The sequence below is a fragment of the Marmota monax genome, unplaced genomic scaffold (genome assembly GCF_021218885.2).
Source record: "Marmota monax isolate L192 unplaced genomic scaffold, Marmota_monax_Labrador192_F-V1.1 WCK01_AAM20220418_F8-fsc00108, whole genome shotgun sequence".
NCBI lineage: Eukaryota > Metazoa > Chordata > Mammalia > Rodentia > Sciuridae > Marmota > Marmota monax.
In genome coordinates, this window is record NW_026694593.1 from 1646152 (window position 1) to 1657588 (window position 11437).

At 39.1% G+C, this 11437-nt stretch overlaps 1 protein-coding gene across 4 annotated transcripts in view; it reads left to right on the forward strand.

The window, feature by feature from the left end:
• Ash1l (ASH1 like histone lysine methyltransferase) overlaps positions 1–8919 on the forward strand; it is a 174505-nt gene extending 165586 nt beyond the window's left edge. For all 4 annotated transcript variants that reach the window (XM_046421554.2, XM_058571916.1, XM_046421555.2 and 1 more), the window contains 6 exons: positions 231–369; positions 466–638; positions 1515–1681; positions 3756–3796; positions 5619–5920; positions 6362–8919. In XM_046421554.2, coding sequence (XP_046277510.1) covers positions 231–369; positions 466–638; positions 1515–1681; positions 3756–3796; positions 5619–5920; positions 6362–6453 — 914 coding nt within the window. In that variant the 3' untranslated portion in view covers positions 6454–8919. The remainder of the gene's footprint in view (positions 1–230; positions 370–465; positions 639–1514; positions 1682–3755; positions 3797–5618; positions 5921–6361) is intronic.
• Positions 8920–11437: the final 2518 nt, after the last annotated feature.

Here is an 11437-nt window from a genome sequence, read left to right on the forward strand (position 1 = left end):
TTGAAAACTAGGAAAGACACATTGGAAGTCCAAGAGATGGGAGAACTCCCTCAGGTCATTCTCATAGTCTAGAATTTTCTAGATTGTCATTACAGTTAGACTTTTAGATGTCTGTATTTATCCTGGTTTAGCTTATGAGTTCTATGTAGACCCTGGGTCAGATAATGAATGCCTCACAGAATTCATTCAAGAATCATTTTAACTTTCTCCTTTGTTGTATACCTCCCTAGGTGACTGTGTATATCTGATGAGGGATAGTCGGCGTACCCCTGATGGCCACCCAGTCCGTCAATCCTATAGACTTTTATCTCACATTAACCGAGATAAACTTGACATTTTCCGAATTGAGAAACTTTGGAAGAATGAAAAGTATGTCCTGACTTCCTATCTTTCTTCCAGCTATATCCTACCAGCAGAATTTTGCTAATCAACTAAACTTTCTCTTATCCATTTTCCTTTTTTTAGAGAAGAACGTTTTGCCTTTGGTCACCATTATTTCCGTCCCCATGAAACTCACCATTCTCCATCCCGGCGGTTCTACCATAATGAACTATTTCGGGTGCCACTCTATGAGATCATTCCCTTGGAAGCTGTAGTGGGGACCTGCTGTGTGTTGGACCTTTATACATATTGTAAAGGTAAATGATCTGGTCTAGTTAGAAATGACCTTATATCCCGTTTATTGATCTTTAATTGCCCACCCCATTCTAGTTGTCTCAGTGTAAAGATTCTCCAGTGCTAGCTGTGGAACTTCAGAAAGAAATATTACATTTTTTTCTTTCTAGTGTTTGATCCTCAATAATGTTCGTTCCCACTTTTTTAATTTAGTTGACATTTTAAAATACTGTTTAATAATTTCACTTTTGTGGCCCTTGGCAAGATACTTAAATGCATCAATTTTCTTGCTAAAAACAGGATTTGTATTTATTTTAAAGACTTTTGATTAAATTATCCACAAAAGGACTTAGTTTATGGCTTACAGTTAAAGTCTAATATATGTTAGTTGTCATTATTAGCAGAGTCAATTTACTTAGTTTGTTCTCTCGGCATCATAGCAAAGTAGTTCAAAATAATATATATTCCATTCCAGTACTGGCACACATTTTGCAGCTCTGTGACACTCATGACCCTTCCCATTTAAAAAGTGTTCACTTCCAAATGTTCTTCCCTTTTAATTATACTCCCTTTTTTTGTCTTAACTCCTCCATATAATATGTTCTATTTATCCCTCAAAATACTTACTCAAAATTCCTTACAGCTCTTAACATGTCTTGTTTCTTTCTATCATGGTATTTTATTCTCTTTGTATTCCTTGTCTCCTTTTTGGTCACTGGTATCTGGGATCTGAATTTTTTTTCTGCAACCACCAGTGCTTATTAAAGTTCAGCCTCTCCAGATAAATACATTTTCCATTTATGGGTTTAGCTGCTGTCACAAGCTGTGTGGTGGCTTTTAGGTAGCTCATGAAAGGGAAGGGGAAATTAGATCCTTTAAAACAGTGTTTGGACTCACAGGGAGACCCAAAGGAGTAAAGGAGCAAGATGTGTACATCTGTGATTATCGTCTCGACAAGTCAGCACACCTGTTTTACAAGATTCACCGGAATCGCTATCCTGTCTGCACCAAACCTTATGCCTTTGATCACTTTCCGAAGAAGCTTACTCCCAAAAGAGATTTCTCAGTAAGTTGATTTCCTTTCTTAATGCTATAGCATGAAAATGGGAATTTCTCTGTGTCTTTCTGCTTCTTCATCCTGATTCCATCTCAAACTGGGAAAATCTCCATCTCTGTTGGGGACTTTATATTTGTTTTTTAATTATAGGTGGACACAGTGTTTTTATTTAACTATATGTGGTGCTGAAGATCAAACCCAGTGCCTGTGCATGCTAGGCGAGCACTCTACCACAGTTCCAGCCATTTATATATATTTTATTATTATTTAGTTGTAGGTAGAAACAATACCTTTATTTCGTTCTTATTTGTTTATTTTTAGTTGTAGTTGGACACAATACCATTATTTATTTTTATGTGGTGCTGAGGATCAAACCCAGGGCCTCACACTTGCTAGGCAAGTGTTCTACCGCTGAAACACAACTCCAGCCCTTATTTTGTTCTTTTATGTGGAGCTAAGGATTGAACCCAATGCCTTACTCATGCTAGGCGAGCGCTCTACCTCTGAGCCATAATCCCAGCCCTGTTGGGGACATTTTTGGACATCATAAATACATTTCCTCGTAGGGAAATATATCTCCTCACATATATCTCAGGAAGTTGTTGATTATAGTATTATACCTTGTTGGATTTTCCTTTTATCTCTCACCTCTATTTAATCTTTGCTGTTGAGCCCCACATCTATAGTTTTGTTTTTTCACTTATAATTTTAAGAAGGAAGTAGAAAGTTGTCAAGGACCTCAAAAAAAACTTTGATGAAAATAATTCTATACTTTCCTTATGCCTGGATCAAAGGATGTAAGACATGATTATTATATAAAATTTGAAAAGCAAAAAAAAATTAGAAAGGAAAAAATTACATATTGGCTCTACTACCTAGAAAATACCCATGGTCAACATTTTCAGCCTCTTTTCTGTGTATTTTTTCTTCCAAATTGTTGAAAACATATGCCAGTAATTTTCATTCATAAAGATTTTAGTCTTCCATTCATCTGTTTGCTATAATGGAATCCTAGCTGACAGGCTCTTCATCATTGAATCTTTCTTTAGTATGTGTATTAATCAACTTTTAAGGAGAAAATTTAGTTTGTCTCATGGTTCAGAAGTTTCAGACCATGATCACTTGGCTTTATCACTTTGAGTCTATGGCCACACAGTACCTCATGAAGGGGAGTGTGTGATGGAGGAGACGGCTCACCTCACCACATCTAGGAAGCAGAAAAATAGGAAGAGAACAGTATCCTAATAACCCCTTCAAGGACACACCCCTTACTTCTTCCTACTAGGCCCCACTCCCAGAGGTTCCACCACCTCCCAATAGTACCATAGGCTGGGCACCAAGCCTTTAACACATGGGCCTTTGAGAGACACTTCTAAACTATAGCAATGGGCCTGTCAAAAATTGTAACTGTCACCCTGACATTCTTATAAATAATTAACCAGAAAGTAAACCTATATATCCCCATTATTTTTAGATCTCTCCAGTCTTTTGTCTTCTAGTCCACCACCATGTTCATTCCTCTTATTCATTTGATTTTGTGTTTGCTTATTCAACAGCTTTACATGAGTTACTTGGTCAGATTAGCTTTGAAACCCTAATATTAATCATTTCAAAGGTAGAACAGGTCAGAGAAAATTGTATTCTTATCTCTTCCACTGATATTCTTTTTGGGGGGAGTACAGGGGTGGGTGGGTACCAGGGATTGAACTCAGGGGCACTCGACCACTGAGCCACATCCCCAGCCCTATTTTGTATTTTATTTAGCAATAGGGTCTCACTGAGTTGCTTAGTGCTTTGCTTTTGCTGAGGTTGCCTTTGAACTTGTGATCCTCCTGCTTCAGCCTCCCAAGCCGCTGGGATTACAGACATTCACCACCACACCCAGCTCTTCCACTGTCATTCTAGGATTACCAGAAAAAAAAAAAAAAAAAAAAGACATTATGGCCTACAGATTGATAGAAATCTTAAACATCAGTTTTGATAACAGTCATCAATTTACCTCCCTTACCGTGAGCCACTCCAGACCAGATTTAACATTGCTAGCTTTTGTAGTATACTTACCACTCCCTTTTCTTCTCTGCAGCCTCATTATGTTCCAGACAACTACAAGAGGAACGGTGGGCGGTAAGTCCCAGGGAGTAGGCAAGGGATCCTAAGGGGTTAAACAAAAGCTCAAATTGAGCAAAAGAACAAGCAGCTAACCCTCTCAGCTCCACTGCTAGAATTGGGTATTCTCTGCAGAGTAGCCCAGTGTAGTACCACTGTGGAAGAATTGGACTTCTTCTATCTCATTATGCAGCCTTAGTTGGGACAGAGGTAATATTTGTGGGAAGTTAAATAAGAGAAGGAAAAAATAAGATTTGAAACCCAGATAGACCCAGAAAAGTCTCTTTAGATATCTGCAAGCTTTCCCCATTACCTCAAGGTATATCAACTCTTGGTACCTCTGTTAAGGAACAAATATCAGGCATGCCCAGTTTAAGCTCATAATTTTTATTTTTATTTTGTACAAAATGGGGAAATTCCTTAAGAAAGAGCACAAAAGGCTTTTCTTTCTTTGTTGCTGTTGGTAGTGGTGGTGGTGGTGATGGTGCTCGTGCTAGTTTGGTTTTGTTTTTGGTACGAGGGATTGAACTTAGGGTGCCTTAACCACTAAGCCACATCCCCATTCCTTTCTTTGGGCGGGGAAGGTGGGATACCAAGGATTGAACTCAAGAGCACTCAACCACTGAGCCACATCCCCAGCCCAATTTTGTATTTTATTAGAGACAGGGTCTCACTGAGTTGCTTAGCACCTTGCCATTCCTGAGGCTGGCTTTGAACTCACGATTCTCCTGCCTCAGCCTCCAGAGCCGCTGGGATTACAGGCGTGCAACACTGCACCATGCTCCCATTCCTTTTACGGTTTGAGATGGGGTCTTATTAAATTGCTTAGGGCCTCACTAAATTGCTTAGGCTGGCTTTGAACTTGCAATCCTTCTGCCTTGGCCTCCCAAGCTTCTTGGATTATAGATGTGCACCACCATGCTGGACTAGAAGACAGTTTTTCTTCAATTCCATTATCTGTTGAGTGGGAAAACAACAACTGCTTTTCCCATATTAGCCAACCACGAGGGAGAAAATATTAAATTATAGGTTTGGAGAAGTGATTCAGGAAAAGTAAAAACTCCACTTAAATTCTTTTTATTGTAGTTGGACTTCTGGTATCATGAGGTTGTGCCATACTTTTCTATACTCAGGAAACAGAGATCACTAAGCAGTACTGGTTATATGTGTATATAATGTATTTAAATAAATATAAGCCCAGGGCCACTCTATCACTAAGCTGTATCCCCTTCCCTTTATATTTTGAAAGAGGGCGTCTCTAAATTGCTAAGGCTGGCCTCAAACTTGCAATCCTTCTGCCTCAGTCTCCCATGTCACTGGAATTACATGCATGTGCCACTACACCTGCAAGCACTGTTATATTTTTATGGATTTCTATCTCATCTTTGCCTCAGATCCTGGAGAAAAAGAAGAAAGGTTAAATTTTACAAAGAGACATTAAATTTCAAAGCCAGGCACTGTGGCACATGCCTTTAATCCCAGAGACTCAGGAGGCTAAGACAGGAGAATCACAAGTTCAAAGCCAGCCCCAACAACTTAGGCCCTGAGCAACATAGCGAGACCCTATCTCAAAATAAAAAAAAGAGTTGGGTATGTATTTCAGTGGTAAAGTGCTCCTGGGTTCAATTTATAGTACAAAAACAAAAATAAAAATAAATCTCAAAGAAAGGTAGTCATTTTATAATAAAGTGAAGACCAGAATCAAATTTTTTATATCAAGCCAAGACTCTAATAACTAGACTTCAGTATCTCAACCATCCTGAGGCTTCTACCCTTTATTCTCCTTCCCTTCCCCAGTCTTTATTTAACTTTACCCTAAATTTGCATATAATTTTGGCAGATCATCCTGGAAGTCTGAGCGGTCAAAGGCCCCCCTGAAAGACCTGGGACAGGAGGATGATGCCCTGCCCTTGATTGAAGAGGTACTAGCCAGTCAGGAGCAAGCAGCCAATGAGATCCCCAGCCTGGAGGAACCTGAACAGGAGGGAACCACTGCTGAAGTCAGTGAGGCTGAAAAAAAAACAGAAGAAAGTGGTCAAGAACCCCAGTCGGTCTGTACCCCTGAGGAACGACGGCATAGCCAACGGGAACGACTCAACCAGATCTTGCTCAATCTCCTTGAAAAAATCCCTGGAAAAAACGGTAAGAAACATCAGGCTTATATCTAGAGATGAAGATAAGTAAGAAGTGGAGAAGGGGTGAAAAAGAACAACTTTTATGTGTGTGTGGTGCTGGGGATCAAACCCAGGGCCTCACGTGCTAGGCAAGTGCTCTACTGCTGAGCTTCATCTCCAGGTTCCAGAACAACTTCTGATTTCTGGCCCAGCAAGGAAATTGTTTTAAGAAAATGGTATAGTTCTTTCATAGGCCTGTCTTTATTTCTATTTTAGGAATAAAACTGTGGGAGGTGAGATGATCTCCTTCCCTAGAGAACCACCTTTTTCATCTAAGACTGGAGGAGGGCCTAATTTGCTTATAGGTCAGAAAAGAAATCATTGAATTCTTTCGTTCTCCTTAGAGCTCAAATCTGGAATAAGGAGTGGGAGAGTGGTATTTGATGAGCCTCCTTGGTTCTGTTTTCAGCCATTGATGTGACCTACTTGCTGGAGGAAGGATCAGGCAGGAGACTGCGAAGGCGTACTTTGTTTATCCCAGAAAACAGTTTTCGGAAATGACCCTCAAAGAATGAGAACTTCAAGCATCTGGGATCCAGTGGAGCTAATCAGTTCCGCTTCCTGCTCTCTGGGTATAGACAGGGACAGGAAGGGTCCGTCCAGGCAAGGGAAATGGGGTCATGTTGTTGATATTAGGTACTTAAAAACCTTGGAGCTAGTGGAGAGGAAGAGAATGGAATCTGTCTGAGACGGTTCAGTTTAATTAATTTTCCTCTCCGTTGCTTCACCCTAAGGGTTAGTAATGTAGAGGTGGGAGGATCACAATGGTGATGACTAGAACCTATTGGTACTTTACAGCACTTGCCTCTCCTCACAGCTTGGGTTTTTTGGGTCATCCCCTGATCCCATAGGCACTGCTAAGAAGCTGCTTCCCATGCCCAGGTAAACTCAAAATCCAAAGGGAAAGGACCAGGATCCCCAGCCTTACCCTGTCTGTTCTCTATTGGCTCCAAGAGCTACCCCAGAGACCTAAAAGAGATACAGTAGCTGGGGCCTCTTCCCAGATCCTTGACTAGGAAAGTTTGTCTCTCCTTTCTTGTCCAACCAGGTCAAAGTAAAACGTGAGTTTGACAGCTCAAAGCACTTGTAACTGCTGCCCCTCTCCCTACCTCTACTCCCCAGAATGGAATCATGGGATAGGGAAGGCCCCCATGGGGTCAGGAGGGTAGTACTTCATGTAATTATTTTTGTTTTACCTTCATAACCTGCCGAAGCATATTTTTTTCTAATGAGAAAGCCAGGCCCCGCCAGCACACATGCTGTTTTTGATGTGCTGTGGTTCTTGTGTGTCTGCTGTGCTGTGCAAATGAAGATCCATTTCAAAATAAAATAATTTTTAAAACTACATAAAAAGAACTCTAAACTCCGCCCCCCCAATAAAAGTCACTACATGAATTGTTCAGCAGTATTCACCTATCAGAGTATTTGTTGTAAGTGTAAATTAGCAATTTAAAACACTACTTTTGTTTTCTGAATTGTATAGTTTTCAATGTCCATCTCTTCAAGAGACAGTGTGTTTTCTTCATCCCTTGTCCCATCTTCCCTCCACCCTCCTGAATGACTTCATCATCAGGAGGTATATCCAGGGTGTCTCCTTCCTTCCCGTACTCTTGACCAGAAGTTACCAAGACTATGCTGTCTCTTTAAAAATAAAATTTAAAAAGCTTTGCTTTTTGTCTTCTCAGACATACATATGCATATACGTTTTAGATGTTCTTATAAAAGATGGTTTTTAAATGTGCCAAGTTGTGTGTGTGTATATGTGTGTGTGTGTGTATATATATATATATATATATGCGCATGTGTGTATATATATATATGTATGTGTGTGTGTATATATATATGTATGTGTATATATATACATATATATATATATATATATATATATCTGCTGCGTGATTGGTAAGCAATACAATAGTAAACATGTCCCCATTACTTTTTCTAATACTGGACCAATGCTGTCCTAACTGTACATTTCCCCTTATGATGACGACGCTCTGACTCGTTTAGGTAGAAACATTGACCACCTTCCATTCCATTGACTTTTTTTCTTTTTCTCCTTTCTGTGTCATTCTTGAAGAAAAAAAAAAAAAAACAAAACAAAAGAAACAGGGGATGCCATAGATCCCCTTGAGCAGAGAAAAAAAGCAAAATAAATATTTTATTAAAGAAAAAAGAGAATTAAGAAAATAGTTTGGAGTATTTTCTTACTGTAGAGAAGCACTGTACATTACTAAGAGACCTGGGTATAAGATACTCACGTGTGGAGCTGGGAAAATCGCATGTCCAAGCCCGTTTGAGTGGTTTCTTTTGTTTTTCATTGCAGGGAATAGGTGGGAGGGAGGTGGGTCTAGGGGCACTTTGGGGGTCTCCTTTTAGTCAAAAGCAAGAAAATGACAAGAAAGAGATTAAAAATTCAATGATTCTTTTAATAGTGTTAAACACTAAAATTTTAAAAAAAAGACGAAAAAGAAAAAACTTTGTAAAATGCGAGAACAGAAGCAAAAGACACTACGCTCTGTCATTTTATCTTTCTTTTGTTGAAAGACTAAAAACCGAAATGTTTTTTAGACAATCAAATGTTAGGTAAGTGCAAAAACTTGTTTTTTCTTACTGGTGTAGAAATTAATGCCTTTTTTTATTTTTCAGTTATTTTATAATAATGAAATAAAAAGAACCCCCAGCTGCCAGGTGGGTTTTGGTGTTTGAAATGCGGGGCAAAGCACTACATCACTGCAAATAGATACAGAGTTAGTCTGCATGTCTGTAGGCTGTGTGATTGCGGAAAATATAAATGCTGCTAATATATTTCCTTTTTACAAAAGCATATCTAAATAGATGATTGTTTTGATGTTAATCTTTGTAAATTATGTATTACCAATTTTAACATTGGATGTAATTGCATAAAAAGCTTGCATCTCAATCCTTGAAAGTCTAGTATTAAATGGAAAAAAAAACGTTTCCTAACTGTGGAGTGCTGAGCTTCCTATTTTTTTCCCCCTCTTTCCTACCTCCTTTGATCTTCCAGCCTCCTTTCCATCATATTTCTTAGGGAATCTCTCCAAAACCATGTTATCAGCATCCTGGGCCCCTTGAGCACACTCACCATTTGTGGACTGCTGGGTAAAGCCTCTTCTTCAATTCTAGGATCTTTCTTTTAGATCCAGCCTAACCAATCAGCAGCACAGCGATCAGGCACACCAAGAATCATCTGTTTCTCATACATGCCATGCTATTCTGTACATTCATCCTTTGGACACACATTCATTATAGCATTTAATACTCATGAACCTCTGAGGCTGGCAACAACTTAAGGCCACTTTTTGGGGGCTAGGTGCCAAACCATTTATATCATAAGAACCTTTTCCATGTATAAATTAATCCTCACAACAGTCCTTTTAGTATTGATGAGGAAATGGGAATGACAGGTCAAATAACTTGCCCAAGATCACATAGCTATTTCATTAATATCCATAATAGCCCTCTGAAGTTATTATTCTCATTTTCATAGAAGTGAAACTGGGAAAGTTAAGTAACTTCCCAAAATTACTAGTGTTGGAGCCAGATACCCAGTGGTTTGTGTGCTCAAATAGAAATTTCAGAATATACTAATCAAGGAAGATAAAACCCACTACAGTAAATAACTGAAAGGACAAAAATTTCTTCCAGGCACAGATCAGACATGTAGGCTAGAAGCTCAGGTAAAATATAGTTGCTCAGAAGCAGTAAGACAATTGACTTATGACAATTGACATAAAGAGTTCAAACGTCCACTGGGCATGGTGGTGCAAACCTATAAACCCAGACACTCAGGCTGAGGCAGGAGGATCACAAGTTCAAAGCCAGCCTCAGCAACTTAGCCAGACCCTGTCTCAAAGTAAAAAGTAAATAAAAATGTCAGGATGTGGTTTAGTAGTAAAGTGCCCAAAAAAAATGAAAGTTCAAATCTCCTATAACAGCTTGGAATTCAACACCAGATACAAAGCTAGACATAGGGACATATGTCTGTAATCCCAGTTACTCAGGAGACTGAGGCAGGGAGATCAAAGGTTCAAGTCAAAGTGACCCTGTCTCAAAAAAAGTGTTGAAGTAGCTCAGTGGTAGAGCACCCCTGGGTTCAATTTCCAGCAGCCAAAAAAAAAAAAAAAAGCAGAATGGTGCCACTGTTAAATGACAGTGTCTTCATGACTGGAAAAAAAAAAAGATACGTTAGTATTAAATTTTGTTTACCTTTCTTTTTTTTTTAACCTTTGATATCTATCATAGCCATACTATTTAAGATTACATAGTTACAAAACTATATTTTATATCATTGATTGACCTACTTTATGTTCAGTAAGGAGGTCTCACTGCTGCGTTACCACCTGCACAGGCCTGAGAACCATTAGACTGTGATTGTAAAAGTCACATCAAGCCAGATCTCGTTAACGTCCCAACAGTGCTTTGAGGCTCTTCTTAATTATTAAAATCAAGCACATGGGAATAGGAGAGGGCAGGTTGCATCATGGAAAATGAAAGCTATAATAGAATTGTTTGTAAAACCTTAGAAATCATGGGCTCCCCACAATTACTCTGCAGATCTTTTGAGAAATATTGGTCCCCATAGTAATAGCTTTCTTCCATATTCACTATCACATACCTTAAGGTAGGGCCTCCCTACATTGCAAAACCAATCTCAAATTTGGAGCCCCCCTGCATAAGCCTTCTCAGTAGCTGCAACTGCAGACATGTACCACTCCACTTGGCAAAAATACAACTTCTTTTGTGGTAGTAGTTTGCTTTGAAGGAACTTCATAACCTCAAGAACTCAGACTCCTAAGAGATTCCCAGAGACCCTTAGGATCCAGTTTGAGAAACATTTCCCTAAAAAACACCTGAAATGCAAACCAATCTAAAACTGAAAAAGCAGCTAAACACAAAATAACAAAGCCAGGAAATGGATAATGTGAATTGAGTAGAACGGGAGAACTTGTCAATCTTAGGAAATGACAAAAGTATGAGTCATTTGAGTCTAACCTGACCTACTTCTGACTACTTCCATAGCTTTGAATCTAAGATTTTTATCTCCCCAAAGTCCCCCTTAACCAGTGTCTTTAGCCAAGTTTCCAAAGAAAAAGAAAATTTCCAAATTTCTTTGCCCTGTCTCACATCATAACTGTCACCTTCTCAAATTCTCCTGTTGCATGGTCATAACTGTAGGGTTTTATTCTTTGAGCCTTTGAATTTCTCCTTTATCTAGACAACCCCTTATAATGATTCCCAACCCCATCCTCACCCCTCTGAAATATCTTAGCTCTTCTCATCATTTCAAAAGATTTAAAAAACAAAAAACCTCACCAACTCCTAACAAAGGAACAGATGTAAAATTATTTTGTTTTTACTTAAAATTATGTCCCACCCAGTAGCAATATTAAAGAGGAAGCCGGGCATTATGATTCATGCCTATAATCCCAGTGGCTCAGGAGGCTGAGACAGGAGGATCAGA